We start from the raw sequence: 19129 nt of genomic DNA, 5'->3' as shown, positions 1-19129 counted from the left end.
TGTAGGTGGAGGGGACAGGGAAATGAAGAGTACAAACCTCACCACTGTCCAGAACAGCCATGGATGAGGTCTGACCACAGGCAATGCTGACCACTCTCTTAGTATGTAAACAACTTGTAACTTTCCGAGGAGTTGGCTGATTTGCTGTAGATCCTGATCCCACCTGACCACAATTGTTATAGCCCCAGGCAAATACCTACAAAAGAAGGAACAAGGGAAACCAGTCATTAGACAGTTGACATAGTTTTGAATGCTTTATGTGCACTTACCCACTATCTTCATAGTAATCCCATACAGTGGCCCTGGGGTAAGTATTCCCATCCACTGGGCAATGGACCTTAGAGCCCAAGTACTGTACTATGCTTTTGACAACTGTACTACAGTGGCCCTCTAAGTTTGACAACTACATAGATTGATACATTTTGTTAATTTTGGAATTAATGAGGCAAAGCATCAATGATGCAAAAAGCACACTCAACTCTTTGGACACAAATTTTTATTGTTTCTCATGGAAAACTTTCCAAATTATATTGTTCTTTTCCCTGTCTCACTAATTCACAATTGCTGTCTCAGGACTATTGTTGCAGTCAGGCTGTGCCCTGCTCTAAGTAACTTCACACTGTGTACAATGATTTTCAAACTGTGCCTTGCCCTGAGACAGTCCATTTTATAAGCAGTTTTTTACTCTACTAAAGATGATGACTCTGCACTTAGTGGACACCTAAATAGCACCATCTGTCTGGCGCCACCCACAAGACACAGAATGATAAATAAGAGTGTGATGGTATAATCTTATCAATGTAAATTGGGACTGAGGAAGCCACCAGCACATTAAAATTATATCAGAAAAACTAAGCACAAGAACTTATCAGACACATCAGACTAAGAAAAAGGTGTAACACTCTTACTTGAATCCCATAAAGAACACCTCTGACTATGCATTAGGAATGACCTCACAGGTTTGTCATCTGACTACTGTGTACAGGAAGCAGAGAACTCCCAGCTGTCCTAGGAGCTTCAGCTCAACATGGACACCCTGTTGACAAAGCCAATTCAAATTGCTATGCACTTGTCTAGACCTACTGACCATCCACCCGCCCTTTCATCCATCTGAACCCAGTACTACCCCTTGCCTCTAGAGCCTCTACTTCACCTCGATTCTGAAGCTCAGTTCCAACCCCACACCTTGATCTAGCAGCAGCAACCACCTCTCCCAGGGAGATCCAGCCTTAGTTCATCTTACTCCCACAGAGACTCTCTTTGAAATGCCTTTATCTCTGCTGTGGCCTCTTTAACCCTTCTATAATATTTATGTTTTACACACACACACACACACACACACACACACACACACACACACACACACACACAGAAAGAGAGAGAGAGAGAGAGAGAGAGACAGAGAGAGAGACAGAGAGAGACAGAGACAGAGAGAGCATGAAATATAATATGTGCTCTGAGAGTTAATGTAATTAAGTAATTAAAATTGGAATTTTAAAAGACTGGAATATATAATTTTCGATGGCCTTCAGCCAGGGCTACCAAGGAAAGCAGGGCTACTTGACAAATTAACCAAAGTGCTGCACCTTATCAATTTACTGTTACTCAATAAACTCTGACTTTATGTAGACACAAACATGCTGGTCTATGTTTCTGACACAGTATATTTACAAAAACTATCTAGCTTATAACTTTACACTGTAAATTCTCACCATCACACAGTAACAGTCATATGTGCTAAGGATATGTCTGTTCCTACATAAATACCACTGATTATTAGATTGTTCTTCTAGGTACTTGAGTTCTCACTTGCTACCTGTCAACTTTGCACAGCTTGCTTTTGCTATTATCTACCATAACCAGAACATTAGATTTTTGTTAGAGACATACAAATGGGTTTCTAAGCTAGTCAAAAAACCAGAAACAAATATATGAAAAACAAAACAAAAACCCCAATGTTCTGCCAATGGCCACACCCTTAAACAAACAAACAAACAAACAAACAAACAATGATTTCCCGCCCTCTCGAAGCAGCTATCAACTGCCAATAGCTCTCAGTAAGGAGTGGAGCCTGGAGATATCACCCCATCTCTTGTAGTATGTGTGTGTGCTTTTCCCTTTTTTGTAGGCCCCAGACAGTTAAGTTTTGCCCTGCTCATTAGCCCCAGAGAATTAAGCTCTACTTCCTCAGAGAGAAGAGTCAAATTGAGTGATTAGTTTGCTAACTCCATGGCTCCCCCTCAATTCCAGAGCTGCTGAAGGCAGCAAAAAGGGTTTTTTGAAGCCAACAAGGTAGCTCAGCAGGTAGAGAGAGACACCTGAGTTCTATCCCCAGACAAACATTGTAAAAGGAGAGAATGGACTCCCACAAGTTGCCCTTTGACCTCTACATGCACACCACGGCACAGCCCCCAAATAAATGCAATTAAAAGCTTTTATTTAGGGGCTGGAGAGATGGCTCAGTGGTTAAGAGCACACTGACTGCTTTTCCAGAGGACCCAGGTTCAATTTCCAGCACCCACATGGCAGCTCACAACTGTCTGTAACACCAAGATCGGATACCCTCACACAGACATACATGCAAGTGAAAACACTAATGCAAATAAGAATAAATTATTTAAAATTTTTTATTAAGTTTATTTTTTAATTTGTTGTGACAAGTTCTTCCTCTATGGCACAGGATAGCCTAGAAATCTCCATCCTGCTTTCAAGTCCTTGGTGCTGGGACTATGGACATGTATACACAGAACCCAGATAAGGGTAATTCTGACTACATGACACAAGTATTACTGGAGAAAGAATGCATTCAAATGGGTTTTATTGTTTGACTGCTTTTAGCAACAAAGTCTAACAATAGCTGATCAATAGTGGAAATGACCCATATACCCATCAAGTTGAATGAAATAGGCCTAGCATATGTGAGGCCATGGGTTCAATTCCCAATATCCCTTACACACACACACACACACACACACACACACACACACACACACACACACACACGAGAACAAAATGAACATGTATACAAAAGAATATCATTCAGCCTTAAAAAGGATATACATGGAAGAGTACTATGGAATGGCTTATGGATAGGACACAGCTGTTGCACTAATGAACTCACTGCAGTTACGGCTACCTTCACAGGACTAAGTCAACAAGATCAGTCTAGTCCAGGAGCACTAACTCACTGGGTTACCTCCCCTCCCCAAAAGAGGATGTAAAGGTAGGAGGAGCAAGCAGGAGGGATCCTGAAGAGTCTAGAGGATCAAGATACAGTGTACATAAACGTACCAAATTGTCACATACCAGATAAATAAATGAACTTGACGACACTATGCTAAGTTAAACAGTCATAAAAGGACAGATACCATCTGGTTCTATGTACAGGCAGTACCTAGAGTGACCACAGTTACAGTGTCAGGGAGAATTGACATTTAACAGATGTGCAGCCTCAATTTTTTAAGATGAAAGAGGTCTGTGAGTTGACAGACCAAACAGTGTGAATGTACTTAATGCCACCAAGCTGTGTGTTCAACATGCTTGTGATAATAAGCTTCCATTATGCAGTTTATGACAATTCTTTAAAAGGAATCAAAGAGCAACTTACCTCTCCATCAGCTGCTAAAGCCATCGAATGATGTGAACCACAAGCTACCTCAACCACCTGCTTGATCAAGAGATTAGTACAGACTTGGACAGGAGCAATGCCTTGATTGGTGGTCCCATTCCCCAGCTGGCTGTATCCATTATGGCCCCAGGCGTAGACAACTCCATCTAAACACACAAGCACATGAAGCACTAGCTCCAACAGAACTGGTAACCCCTTGCAACTTCCATTGCTCTAGTATCTGTGTCCTCCTCTTTATGAGATAACCACTAGTAGGGACTCAGGGAGCAAAGGATTGGAGAATAGAGAGGACAGAGGCAAACCTTTCAGAAAGGACTTGGCAATTATATACAAGCTCAGTTTCATGGTCAAGTCAAAGTTCATGTATAAAAATAGGTTTCTCTAGATTGGACTCTTACAGTAGGATAAGAGGATCTTGAGTTCACGGTCATTCTTGGCTACACAATGTATCTGAGGACAGCCTGGGCTACATGAAACAAAATCTTTAGAGATGGAAAACCAACAGACATTGTAACTAACAAAGCAAACCAGAAAAGGCATCAGTCTACATCTGCAAAAAGGGAAGTGAGCATGGAGCCAACTCCAGCGCTAAATTTCCAAGATGTGCCATCAGTTACAAGAGACTCACAGCAAGGATATGCTGTGACTCTCCTGTCATCACCAGTTGGAACTGGGTTGTGTGATATTGCAAGAACTGGGTAAGGACTTGGGGCACACATACACACACACACACACACACACACACACACACACACACACACACACACACACACCATGCACAAACATGGGCATAAATAAAATTTATTTACACATGGTTTTAGTAAGTTAATTTTCTAGAACATACACAGGAAAGAAAATTAAGAACCTCTTAATGTCAGAATCTCTTCTATATAAGAAAAATTCTAAAAAGGACAGAGCAGAAAAAAAGAGAAATTATCTATGAAAAGTTATAAAACTGTTTTCTAGAAATGAAGGCAGGACCTACAGGTTACTAATAAGCTTAAAAAGTACTCATTCCAGAACAACCATGACTCTTTCAAGATATTTGGAATAGAGAAAAAGATCTCTCTCGCGTTCTCTCCTCTCTCTCGCGTTCTCTCTCTCTCTCTCTCTCTCTCTCTCTCTCTCTCTCTCTCTCTCTCTCTCTCTCTCATGTTCAAAAAAGGAGGAACTAGTCACACACAAGAAGTGAAAGTGGGGCTGAGGAGATGGCTCTATGGGTAAAGTGCTTGCAGCACAAGCATGAGGACCTGAGTTCAAGCCACAGCACATGGGTAAAAAGCAGGCCTGACAACACGCAGTTATCTCAGAGCTGGGAGGCAGAAACAGGAGGACCACAGGGGCTCATGGGACAACCAATCTGTCAATGGATGAACTTCAGGGTCAGTGAGAGACCCTGTCTCAAAGATACAGGTAGAAAGGGACAGAGTAACACTGACCTCCAGCCTCCACATGTGCACACACATGTATGCACTCAAGCACACACACAGAGTGGAGGTTACAAAGGAATTAGTGTCAACACTAAATTTTAAAAAGTACCATGCCTTGAATAGTATGAGAAAACAGACTCCCACCTTATGACAGCCAAACCACTGAGTCACATCAGTGAGAGTGAAATAATGACACCCAAGAGACTTAAAGATTTCTCTCAGATCCCTTTCTTGGAAAGTTTCTAGAAAATGTGGTTCCCAGATGAGGGTAGAATCCAAGGAGGATGACATAAGAAATACACACAAATAGGTACTAGAAAGGAAAAGTGGAGAGACTTTTGAGGATGACAGTAAAGAGAAGTTTTGGGCTGGCAGCTGGGCAGGCAGCCTGAGAGTGTAACCAGTCCAGATTGGAAGTTCTGGAGGGGAGACAGGTGGCTCCAGAGATCATCTGATAAGTGCTATTCTGTCTAATAGTTGGACACAAGTTAATGATAGATGTATATAGGTGTCAGTAAGGGAAACACTCAAAGCAATTATCAACCTGGGGGGGGCAGTCATACAAAAAGTGAAAGGCTGTACTATAAATAATACTGACACAGTCTCCAATAATGAAAACACCAATACTAACTTAACCAAAATGGTAATATCCATGTGTTTAAAGAATAAAGGCAAGAAAGACAGAGAACAAAGAGCTAAATTCAATCTGCCACAATACAAAGTTAAAATATAATACCCAAGATTGGAAACTCAGATGTAGAAACATAAATACCTTATTTTAAAAACAGGAAAGAAAACAGGCTGGCAAAAATGGCTCAGTGGGTAAAAGCCCAAGCTACATAGTCCTGAAAACTAACATAAAAAAGCTGGATGTGGTAGCCACATCTGTAATCTCAGCACTATGGAGGGATAGATGGCAGAGACAAAAGGATCTCCTAGAAGCCAGCCAGCAAGCTTGGAGTAAACAGCACAGCAGAAACAAGAAAGATTGCCTCAATAAGGTGGAATAATGGGTCAGCAAGATGGCTCAGTGGGCAAAGATACTTGCTACCCAAAGACGCAAGCCCAAGAGAAAAGAACTCCAAGAGTTGTCTTCTCAAATCCTATGCATGCTGTGGCACACGTGCTCACACTCATACACAAATACAACAATAATAATAAATGAGAGAATCAATTCCTTCTAAACAGTAGTTCAATCCCCAGCACTACACACACACACACACACACACACACACACACACACACACCCTACACCTACCTGTACGCAAACATGAACACACATTTACACACTCGTAGTTTTTAAATGATTTGATTGATTATAATATACATAATAATCAATCATACATATGGCATATGATGTATACATTGTTTAATATATATTGCATAAAATGAACTATAGAGATAAAAATTAAACATTAAAAGAAAATATTTCTCACCAAGCCCTAATTATTTGTATACTAAATTTAATACTCAACATACTTAAAACATTGTTTAGACTATAGCATAATTCCCAAGGATCATGACAGCTTCCAAAGGTCATAAGTTGACCTTTATTGTGGCTAGTAATTTGAAAGTAAGTCTTTTAGTGTATTTGCAATATTGAATAAAAATGTTCTTTAGTATTTAGGGTCAGATATCAAGAACTGGCTATGAATGCTGTGTTTGGAAAACTTCAAACCCTTAAGCTATGATGGGGAAGAATGAACCAGCTGGTAAAACATCAGCTGAAAGGGCTGAGAGGTGACAACCAAATGATGACTCAGAGCAGTTGTGACAGAGCTGTCTCACTATGCTCAAACCCAATCAGACTGACTCCTGTACGAGGATTGGCTCTCATAGCCCTGAGATATATGCAGAGAACACAGAGTGAACTCAGATGAGAGTCACTGGAAGCCACACACAAGGTAGACACAGAGGCTGAGGCAGCATCCATGGAAGTCGAGGTTTCTTAGCAAAGACACATGAAGTAGAGATGCACTCTGTCTCCCACAAGCTGCCCTACAGGACCATCTAACAAAACGGAGTGCCTCTATGGGGATAAAAGACCTAACACTCCAAGGGAAGAAGTTACATGTGACAAACTCTCAGAGTACTGCTTTTCCACAGTACACACAATTACCAAAGGAGACTGTCCATGCTTCTTTGGTGACCTTGGTGAGGGACAGTCAAAGGACAAGAATCTATCCACTTCTCCTATCCTTTCAATATGGCATCCATATGGATGTTGTTCAGAATAAACTAAGATATTCTGACTCAAGATTCAGCAACTACACCAAGGAGAAACACAGATTATGTGAGTTTATAAAAATATACCAAAGAGAACTGTAATGATTAAAGTCTCTTTATTCAAGAAAACACCAGGGCAAAACACAGGCCAGAGCTAGGTTATAGAACCCAGCAAGCGCGGCCAGAACAAAAGGGGCTTGGGTCTCCATGAGCCGTCTTTAAGAGGCCTTCCTTATGTCACCTTGGCTTTCCTACACCACGCCCTTATGGGCGAGTCCCGAGTCCACCTGGTACCTGTCCCAGGGCGGGGCTAGGGTGTCTCCCTACAGAGAACTTTAATGATGGCTCAGTGGTTAACAGCATGTATTGCTCTTCCAGAGGACCTGGGTTCAATTCCTGGCACCCACATGACAGCTCACATCTGTAACTCCGATTCCACCGTAACTCCAGTTCCATGAGGATCTAACAGCCCTGGCCTCTGCTAATGTGAATATCCCCCACTCTACATATAGTTCAACAGATGTATATAAACCCTCTCACAGTTAGTTACCTTGTGTCCACACATCCACTAAGTATCAGTCAGACTGGAGGAACCACATCCTTTGACCTTTCCAACATTGTGCAATTTACACTGGAAGTCTAAGAACAGAGACTATCTCTGTACAAGACACACAGCAGCTATTCCAGGTGGCCTCACATGTCTTAAATTTTGCCTTCTTTGTACTCTCCAGAAATAAAGAACAGTCCAAAGTTAGTTACTTGATACAGCACTCCCTTTTCTTGGCTCAGAAATTAATTGCTCAATTAACCACAAACCCCAAAGCCAGTTTTCCCTCTTTACCTTCAGTGCTGAGGAGGACATGGGGGCCACTCCCATAACTAAGGCTTTTGATCTTTTTTCCACATAAGGCTTCTAGTTTCTTGGGCACCAGAGTGCTCTGGTTATCTCCAGTTCCTAGACAGTTACTATAGTTCAGTCCAAACACGAAGACCTAGAAAACAAATACCCTTGCCTAAGTCACCTGACATGAAATCACATTGAAAGCTCCTTTCCCTACTCAGAAAATAAGATACACTCAAGTCTAGTTTGATAGCCTGGGCAGCAAGAAGAGACTACTATAGATACTAGGAAATCTTCACCTCTCCTGACAATACTCAGGCTTTGCAGGATTAGTCTACAGAATAGAAGGCATTAGAATATGAAACTGGAGAACACATCAGAGGTACTCTTCCTGAATTTCAGGTTCTCTTTATCCCAAATCTATTCTCAGCTTTCAAACTATAGGGTTTCAAGTGCAACCCCCAAACAGGTCCCCAAACAAAACTCCAGTCTCCAGTCTTACCTCATCATTGTCAGTAACATAGATGGCCTCGTTGGCAGAGGCACCAAAGACACACGCTTTCCTGATTGATGCAGTTTCCTGGGGTGAGAGCAGAGTGAAGATTGGCCACTTTCCTACATCCACCATGACTCTGGCTTTGAGTGATTCCTAGAAATAAGCTGCCATCTCTGCTGCAAGAGTTAAAAAGTATTTCAGGAAAAAAGTAATAACCACTAAGCCAACCTTAGCAAGAGTTTCATTAATTATTATTAATAAAAGCCACCAAAAGATAATGCCAGAAAAACTGACCTACCTTTATAGAAATGGGTCACATTCACTTCCCCAGCGTGTCCAATCCTCCTGCCTTCAAAACCAGGCCTCTCCCTGAAATGAGAGCACAGCATACTAGAACCAGGAGTTTCTCTTGCCAAATACCAGCAGACTTACTGTTCTGCACATGCTAGTACCTAACAAAGAGAAAGCCGGCTACCTACGTGGATCTTGACCCTCTTAGGGATATTTTACTCGGGGATTCAGATAAAAATTACAGTAGTAAACCAGGTGTGGTGGTTCATGCCTTTAATCCTAGCACTCTAGAGGTAGAGGCAGGTGGATCTCTGTGAGTCTGAGGTCAGCCTGGGCTATATAGCAGCTCCAATACAGCCAGAACTATGTAACAGAAAAAGACTGTCTCAAAACAAACAAACAAACAAAATTACAATCCTAAACTTGTGTGCCAGTTCTTAACCAGGAGAGGGAGGAGATTAGGAAAATCAGCAGCATTATCTCCACCTTCACACTCACACAAATCCAGGATACCTGAAAAACTCATTCTTTGCAGAAAACCCTGGCTTGAAGCCATCGCTTCATGACAATAATGTGGAGTCCCTCCCTCAGAAAGTCGAGAGTAGGTAAAGCTGCAAGAGGAACTGAATGAAGCTGTCTACATACTGACACATAGCTTTCATCTCACATTTACAGACTAGACAGTTTACTCCAATCTGGGTGCTGAGCTGACGACTGAATTTCAGGCCAGGCCAGGCCAGGCCCTACATGAAGTAGATATGATTCTGTTTATGGAGTTTTATGGAAAGAATATTAGGTGGGGCTCTTATTTCTGCAAGGTTGAAAATAAGGGTTGGGGATATTGGCAGGGAGTGGGGGGGGGGGTCTGTACAAACACAAACCCTATCGTGCTAGTGAATTTCCACTCTGGCCCTCACCTCTGCAAACAACAAAACCAGACTCTCCAGATGAGGACCAAAACTGCTCAAGTTCCCACTTCTCACCTTTGCTCTCTGAGAACAGCTAGGAAAGGCAGTTTTCTCTGTTCTAACACCTCCCTACTTAACATATTCTGAGAGTGCCTTGGGGCTTCACCAGCCAATGCCTCAGCTTCTACCACAACAGCACAAGGATCAGAGGCTTAGTCCTGAACATAGTTTCACACATTCAATGAGGGGTGAACACCACAGAACACCACAGAACCACTAGAGGTGTCACTATAGCCAAACCCTCTAATGATACTTAAGCATCCTTAAGGATGGCGGGGAGTGGGGAGTGGGGAGCTTAGACACACAAGCACAAAAAACCTGTTTCAAATGATACAAAAGCATATTGGAAAGTTAAGTCTCTCCTACATTGAAAGCAATCACTCGTATCAATGGTTTATAATTCCTTCCAGGGGTAGTGAATAAACCAGGAATATAGTGAGTGTGTGTACAGGATCTGCATGAGCATACATGGCATATACATGTTTTAGAACGAAACACAAACATCCCCTTTATTCTCTTCTTACTAGTGGGAATTGTTCCCGCTTAGCACTAGGACAGCTACATCTCTTCAACAGTTCTAAGGTATTCCATTACACTAATGTAACAGATTTACTTGTCTCTTACTAATTCACATTTAAAGAATTTACAGCTTTATTCTGGAACACTGGAAGTACTGCTTGCATACAATACTAAGTAAATGTCTTATTTTATACATAAATTTCTAAAATAATTTTCTAAAAATGAAATTGCTTGGTCCAGGTCTAATGACCATTTTACCCTTGACAACTATTTCAAATGGTCCTTTATAAATCACCATAAATGTAGAAGGGCATCTGTTTACCCTTGATTTATAAGGAGGGTTAGGTTATCTCAAGGCAGAGACAGAGGGTAGATGGAGAAAAGGAAGAAGGAAGAAAGAGAAGAGAGGAAGAGTGAGCAATAAAAGATGCCCCCAAAATGTCAGGTTTGCATCTCTTACAGAACAAATGGGGCAGAAGCCATATATGATGTAAATACCTCTAAGCAGGCAGCTGCCAAGAAAATTCAAAAGCACCTTTTCCTTCTATAATACAAACCTTACAGAATTTGTCTTAGCCATTCGAAGTTTTATGATATACAATTCATTGAAAACATAAGATTCAGGGTGGGCAAAATTGGTCAATGACTGGTCAAAACTGGTCACCTCTTGTCAAGCCAGAGGATCTGAGTTCAATCCACAACACCAATATGGTAGAAGGACAGAACCAACTTCCAAAGCTAACCTATGCCTTCCATACCCACACCATGGCACATTCACATCTTCATGCAGAATTTTTTAAAAATATAATTCAAGAAATTTTAAGTGCAATTTTCATAGACTGTGGGCTATAGCTCAGCTGATATAGTGTGTTCCTAGCAAGCACAAAGCCCTAGGTTCAGTGTCTGTAATCCCAACACTATAGAAATGGAGGCAGAATCACAAATCCAAAGCCATTTTACCTACCAACGATTCTGAGACCAGCCTGGGATGTGTGTCTTACACACACACACACACACACACACACATATACACACACAACAGTCAGGTATGCCAAGGTGGGGGGAGCAGGGAGAGATTGATTCACTCTACTTTTCAAAAATCACAACACAAAGGGATATTACCACTCAAAACCACACAAATTCCAATGGTACAATTACTCTGAGACAGGCAACTCTGCCTTCAGGGCCTGGCAATTTCCCTCAAGATCAAGCCTTCTAAATGAGGGTTAATTTTATGAACTGAGTTTTATGTGGCTAAATTAGGCAAAGCTTTATTTTACAAGGCATTTCTCCAAAGGCTGGTAATTTTTATATTTTTTAAGAGTGAATATAAGAAACCACTCAGACATCTCGACAGGCACACCCCACCACACAAGGAAAAATACCACCAGTGGCCTTGGTGTAGCAGCAGGGACAGTATCCTGAGTGACACCTGTGCATTAGGCCCACGTTTATATTCAGCTAATCAGTGTGGTATGCTTTAATCTTTCTGAGCCTTGATTTCTCAAAAATATGTTCCAGCTCAAAAACTATGTAATTCCTGTTCAATATATAAAGCTGTGGGGAACTCGTTGGGTGCCCAAACAAGAAATACAATTATTGACAGATTTGCTATTAACACGGGTTATTAACTATGTAACCATATAATTATAAACATATTAATTTACTTGTTGGGGTGTGTGGTATGTAAGTGTATGTATGTGGGTGCACACATCTATGCGTGTGCATGTGGGGGTCGGAGGTTGAGGTTAGGTGTCTCCTCCTATCTAATTTTCTGAGACTGTCTCTCACTGAACCTAGAATTCACTGCTAGCTAGACTGTCTGGAGCAAGCCTCCAACAGCCACACATTTCCAAGTTTAGGTGCTAGGATTACAGGCCAGCACTGCCATGACCTGCTCATTATGTGACAGGAACTCATGCCTTGCACAGCAAAGCACTCATCTCTCAAGGCCTGTTTTAAAGATTTATTTTTATTAATTTTTAAATTAAATGTGTGTGCTTGTGCATGTGAATGCAAGTACTCATGGAAACAAGAGGTGTAGGACCCCCCCCCCCAGTTCCAGTTCCACATAATTGTAGGCACCTGGCGTGAGTGCTGAGAAATGAACCTGTGTCCCCTCTAAGATGAGTACATGGTCTTTACTGCTGAGCCAACGCTCCAGTCCCTCCTAGCCTCATTTTAAAAGAATATAAATACAGTGCAATTAAACTTCACTTAAATTATCATCACAGAGGTTGTAGAATAATTTTGATGCTTCACACAGTAAGCGATTCTACTGAAGTGCTGAGAGACACTGCTAACAGGAAGAAGCTTTAACTGGCCCACTCAACCGAGCCTCTAAGAGACATGAGGTATGTTACGGGTTCAAAAATGTACAACCACGTTTCCTCAGACACATAATCCAAAGCTGACCTCTTTCTCATGCTATTCTACAACCTACAAACCAAAGCTACTCCTAAGGAAACACACAAGGAAAGACACTAAAGAAAATCTTACACAGCCAAACCATGTGCTTAGTCAAGTTTAAATAAAATCCACACAAAAGCACAAAAAGTACCTGTGAGATTTAATAACTATGCTACCAAGTATTATATACTGTATAATTACAATTTTGAAACACACAGAAAAGGCTAACATGTATCTCTAGAGGTTACAGGTGACATTTTCTTTATATTTTAAAAACATATCCTCAGATTTCTCATATCTCTCATACTTTCTGAACAATAAAAATAAGTACTTTAGGGTCAGCAACAAACCTGGTGATCTGAGTTCAATTCCCGGAATCCATATAAAGGTAATGAGAACCATCTCCATAAAGTTGTCCTCTGATCTCCATGGTGCTATGGCATGTTCCCCTGCCCCCATACATCATATATAGCAACAATAAATACAATTTTGCAGCTTTTAAATATGCATTTTAAGTAAGAATATAAGTTCAACTAGTTGGGAACTTGTTTGAAGGTTCTAGCACAGGAGTTCACTACTCATGTGTCCTTGAACAAAGACCCATCTTCCTTTACTCATGGGGAGGCTATTGCCCGCCATGTGGGGCCAAGCATGTATTTAGCTTCAGGGGGGGAAGCACATGAAGCCATGAGAGCCGACCACAGCAGCCAAATCAACTATGATGATCAATGGGGCGACTGATGTCCCAGCCAGAATGCCCTCACATCCATAGTTATTTGAATTATGTTTTAGTCTCTAACTCCTAAGACTTTTAAGATTTATTCCTGTCTTAGTTGGGAATTGGGGCACAGTTCCACAGTTCAGTAGTACAGTGATTGTTATGCTTGTTTGGCAACTGACTTCGGCTCAAAAACAAGATGTTAGTAATAGAGGAAGAGACCTAAAACTGATCTCTGGCCTCCCAACACACACACACACACACACACACACACACACACACACACACACACACACACACGAGCAAATCTATAAGTAAGAAACTGTATTACTAATATCATCCTATGTAGTTTGCACTGTGTATGGGTGCACATACGGAAGTCAGAAAAGTTTGTGGGATTGCTTCTCTCATTCCTAAGTTCCAAGGATCAAATCTGGGTCTTCAGGCTTGCACAGGAAGTGATTTTCCCTGGAGAGCCATTGCCCTGGCCCTAAAAATCTCTAAAATTATTAACAAAAATGTAAAAGGTAGAAATATAAAGCTGGGCATTGTAGCATATGCCTATAATCTCAGCACTCAGGAGCCTGGAAATGGAGGATTGAAAGTTCAAGGCTAACTTGGGCTACATGACAAGAACTTGTCTCAAAAAAAAAAAAAAAAAAAAAAAGTAGGACTGTAAGATGCCAAAGCCACTAAGAAGTACCACATGGTAGTTCTTCAAACAAATGAAATATCTAACAATTTCACTTCTCATATAGCCAAAAGACTTAAAAAGACAACAATTGCACTTCTAGTATAGCCAAAAGAATTAAAAACACAAACTCAGTTGTGTAGCAGTGGCCAAGCAATGTTAATTGACAGTGAATTGTAGGTAAAATGTGACCTACCTACACACACCACCTTAGGGAAGAAATTCTGAACATGCTACAGCAAGGATACACCCTGAAGTTACTGTGTTACTGTGAGATCGGCTAATCACACAGGACAAATACTCAATTCCACTGTGAGGTATCTAGAATAGTCAAAATCAGAAGCACACAGGAGGAAGAGGCAGGAGGAACTCTGTGAGTCTAAGGCCAGCATGGTCTACATCATAAGTTCCAGGCCAGCCAGGGCTATGTAGTGAGACCCTGTTTCAAAAGCAAACAAAGAAAAGAATGAAAGAAAGAAAGAAAGAAAGAATGAATGAATGAATGAATAGTGGTCGCCAAGAACTGAGCACTGGAGGAAATTGAGGGGGGGTTATTGTTCCATAGATACATTTTTTTTTTTACCTTTACAAACTTTGTTTTATTTTTTAATTGTAAAAATTGTCCGGGAGGCCTGAGGCCTCATAATCCTTCCTTCCTTCAATGACAAGATGGTGACTTCACCATCCCTGGGTAGTTAGCTACTGTAGCAGGTTTTCTTTTGGGCCACCAACCAGCCATCAGATCATGATGAGGAGATGATTCAGTATGAATGTTAATCCTTATATTAGTCTCCTTTATTGCTAGCTCTTATAACTTAACTGTTTTTTTTTAATCTCAATCTTGACTTGGGACTTTTTTTTTTTTTAAGACCTTACATATTTAATACAGTGCGTTACCCCTGTACAAATGGAAAAAAATTAAGTTCAACATTTCTAGACCAATATGGCTATTAATTTCTGTACAATGCCAACTCAACACGGTAAACTGGGATACTTTTTTCCAAAGTTGACAGCACAGCTAAAGTTTCCAAAAATTCAAATTATATATGTATATATATATTTATATATATATATATATATCAATAATAGCAATATGTTATGCATCAATAGCAGCAACAGCTTTTCCAGGTTCTGCAGTCATTTGAACAAAATTGTAGAGACATCCAGCACACTCCATTTAAAAACAACAACAACAACAACAACAAAAAGTAAAAAACAAAATCCCAGAAAACAGCACAGTTCTGTTACTCTTGTGGTACCTGGCACCATTTTTTTTTTTTTTAAATTAGCTTCTCAATCATCATCTGGAAGGAAACCATTCTGAGCAACATCATTAAAAACAGCTCTGATAAAGCATGGTCACTACTATGTATCATAAAGCAGGTCCACATATGAGTGAGTACATATCATGTTTGTCTTTTTGTGATTGGGTTACCTCACTCAGAATGGTTTCTTCGAGTTCCATCCATTTTCCTGCAAATTTCAAGATTCCATTGTTTTTTTCTGCTGAGTAGTACTCCATTGTGTAAATGTACCACATTTTCTCTATCCATTCTTCGGTTGAGGGGCATCTAGGCTGCTTCCAGTTTCTGGCTATTACAAATAATGCTGCTATGAACATGGTTGAACAGATGTCCTTGTTATATGAATGTGCTTCTTTTGGGTATATGCCTAGGAATGGAATTGCTGGATCTTGTGGTTGACTCATTCCCATTTTCTTGAGGAGTTGCCATACAGATTTCTAAAGTGGCCATGGATACAGTTTTAATTTGAAACAATAAAGTTCTAGAGATGAATGGTTGGGGTAACTGAACAAAATTATCAATGTACTTAATGTCACTAGACATTTATAAATGTTAAAAATGACATATGGCTGGAGCGATGGCTCAAACATTAGGAGCACTACCTGCTTTTGCAGAGGACCAGGTTTTGTTTCCCAGCACCCACATGGAGGCTCAGAACAATTTGTAACTCTAAGCTCAAAGGGTCTGGAGTACAGGCACCACACACATGTACATACATGTAGGCAAAAAACTCATATACATAAATTCTTAAAAAATAAAAATGTTTAAAATGTAAACTTAATGCTACATATATTTTATCATAATTTTTAAAAATCCAGTAATTTGATGGGCTGAGATATAGCTCACTTGCTGGAGAGTGCTTTTCTGGCAGGCACAAAAGCCTGGGTTGAGTAGCAACACCACATAAAACCAGCCATGGAAACAATCTCTCTCTCTCTCTCTCTCTCTCTCTCTCTCTCTCTCTCTCTCTCTCCTCTACTCCAGAGGTGGAGGCAGTAAGATCACAAGGTCAGGGCTCTCCTTGGGCTACACAGTGAGTCTGACAAGCCTGGGAGACTTGAATCCCCCACCTCAAAAAAATCTGAGCAATATTATGCTTGCATCAACCCTTCAGTATATGCAAGGATACATTATTAAAATTTAACATAAAAAGCTTCAGTCCTAAAAAATGCATCTGCAAAAGTGCAATTATGCTTCATTAATTCTATCTTTTGAATGTTAAAATACAGATTAGAGGTATATTCAACAGAACATTTCTATAAGAAAAAGGGCTTTTCCAGCCCATACAGCAACATAACAGATGCAATAAAATCACAAAGGTCCTCCCAGAGCTGGACTGATAATCACAACCATGAGGGGTAATCAGCATGTCCATCATATTCAATAGCTATTCCTGTAGTACTTAACTAAGAGTAATTTTTACTATTTTTCTTAACCTGTATTTTGTCTAGGAGATGCTTTGTCACCATCTGCATTAACATGTCCAGCCTGAATTATCTTTCATTTTTTTGAACATAATAAACAGTGGGAATGTTTAGAGAAATGACAAGCAGAGGTAGAAGACTTTGAACAGCTTTCACACACTTGGTTCTTTGGCACTGAAAACAGACCCTGCTTCCTTCCTCTCTGTCCATTAGCATTGCAGATCAATAACCCACTCCCCACCATGGCTTTTCCTAGCTCAGAGAGCCTGTGCTATACACAGGAAAGATTATTGTATTTTATATTCTCAAAAGTAAATTTAGGGACTATAAACACAAACCTTCCAAATTTAGAAATCTACATTTAGAACTAGATGGCTGAAGGAGAAGGGAATCAATCCTCTTAAGAGCCCATTTATTTTACTTTGCCCTAGGAATCAAGCATTAGGGCAAGATGGGGAAAATTTTTATTTTGTTGACCTGGCAAAAAGCGTATTTGAATATGTTTACAGAGTTTGAAAGACAGGAAATCAAGATCAATGGTATAGAAAGTTTGTTTCTGATGAAATAATAATGTCAATATTAAAAAATACTAAGACGTTACAGCTAATCTATAAGTGCATGTCTTTCATAGACCTCAGGCTCCTCTCCCAGACTAACCAGAATGTATCTGGAACAAAGGGAATGATGTCAACAACAGGGCTTTCTCCCTCTGAACAGCTTTTCTGCTGACCCAAAAGCTACTAAAGGAAAAGAGAATAAAGAAAGCAACTCTTCAAAGCTGGTCAGCACCAAAATTCTAAGCAGTCTGGAGAGCAGGATGGAGTCTGCCACATCCTCCAGTATGGAAGCAGCTGGGCAGTGAAAACACAGGACTCCAGAGGCTGGACAGTCCCAGCATTTGCTCTAAAGCCATACTTAAACTATTAGAAGCTGCAATGTCAGATACACAAGACCTCTGAATTTCAAATTGTATTTAACTAAGCATTTAGATATATACTGAAGATTCCTACAGCAATTTCTCTATTTTATAAACAGGATGGGTAAGACTTTTGTCATCAGTTTAAGAAGCCAAGCTGCCTTAAAACTCAGCCTTTTTTGTAGTTCATGAGCTACAAATAAAATCTAAGATCCTCACACACACAAAAACCCAACACAAAATAATAATATGAACCAAATCAACAGTATAGCTAACTAATTTCTCTGCAATTATAAATAATGCTAAGGACACTGTAAAGAGCCATACAATCATGGCCTAGGCCCTCTGAAGGTCAAAATGCCTGATAGGGATTATGATCCCAAGTTCAGACCTTAAATGCAAAAACCATACTAGAACAAGCAAATGATGGGAGACAGCATGCAAGTACACAATCCATGTGGCACAGCCATGGCTAAATCTGCAAAATAGTGACAATTATATGAAAATTATCACAGGAAAGCTGCCATGTGTTCTAGCAATGGTAAAGTATAAACATCTCCTTAGCAATATATATAATATATATATATATATATATATATATAGTATATATATATTCCCTCCAGAGCAAGCAACTTTAACTTTCTTCCTTTCCTATCAGCCTTCTACATACTGGGATGAAGAAATGTACCACCCTGTCCAGCTCTAAGTGCCTATGTATGCATAAAGATTTAACAATGTGGACTTCTCCATTTCTTAGTTCACTGTATCTGTATTCTAGGAAAACTTTCAAATAAAAGGGTTCTAGGGTTTACAGCAAACTTTTTGGAGTACAATTTTGCAACTATCATCCATCTATGTTACAATGTAAGATAAAAAAAAATCCTTTGGCTTCCTATAGAGCCAAATGCTACCTGTAGCAACCTCTTCCATACCTATTCTGGTGGGCGTTGGGATACCGAGACTCTATCCCTCCTGATTAGACTCACAGTACAGTGTCCAGGTCCAGAGAAGCCCCTAACCTTTTAGAACGGAAATATGCCTTAAAACTTCCTCTCTCCTTCAATGTTATAAGGGCTACAAATAAAATGCAATCCCCAAATTCTGCCAAGACACTAATTCTATAACCTCCCCAGCTGCAAGAACAGCTTACAGAACTGGAAGAATAAAAGGGAAAGCATGCCCTCAATCTGGACAAGACTCAACATCTGTGGATACAGCTAAGGCCAACCGTACAGAAGTCACTGAAGATCACCCTCCCACCTTCATTT

The 19129-nt window shown here is 40.3% G+C and overlaps 1 protein-coding gene across 5 annotated transcripts in view; it reads right to left on the bottom strand.

The window, feature by feature from the left end:
* Positions 1-19129, bottom strand: part of Rcbtb1 (RCC1 and BTB domain containing protein 1) — a 39436-nt gene that overhangs the window by 16833 nt on the left and 3474 nt on the right. For 2 of the 5 annotated variants that reach the window (XM_027390432.2, XM_027390431.2), the window contains exons 2-6: positions 8920-8990; positions 8628-8797; positions 8126-8276; positions 3608-3774; positions 38-196 (exon numbers count right to left, since the gene is read on the bottom strand). In XM_027390432.2, the coding sequence (XP_027246233.1) occupies positions 38-196; positions 3608-3774; positions 8126-8276; positions 8628-8753 (603 nt within the window). In that variant the 5' untranslated portion in view covers positions 8754-8797; positions 8920-8990. Of the gene's footprint in view, positions 1-37; positions 197-3607; positions 3775-8125; positions 8277-8627; positions 8798-8919; positions 8991-19129 lie in introns of those variants that run through there. The other 3 variants (XM_027390434.2, XM_027390433.2, XM_027390435.2) reach the window with 2 other exon arrangements.

Source organism: Cricetulus griseus (assembly GCF_003668045.3).
Source record: "Cricetulus griseus strain 17A/GY chromosome 1 unlocalized genomic scaffold, alternate assembly CriGri-PICRH-1.0 chr1_1, whole genome shotgun sequence".
Classification (NCBI taxonomy): domain Eukaryota; kingdom Metazoa; phylum Chordata; class Mammalia; order Rodentia; family Cricetidae; genus Cricetulus; species Cricetulus griseus.
The sequence above is the reverse complement of the archived record's forward strand: the minus strand, read 5'-3'. Positions and strand labels throughout refer to the sequence as shown.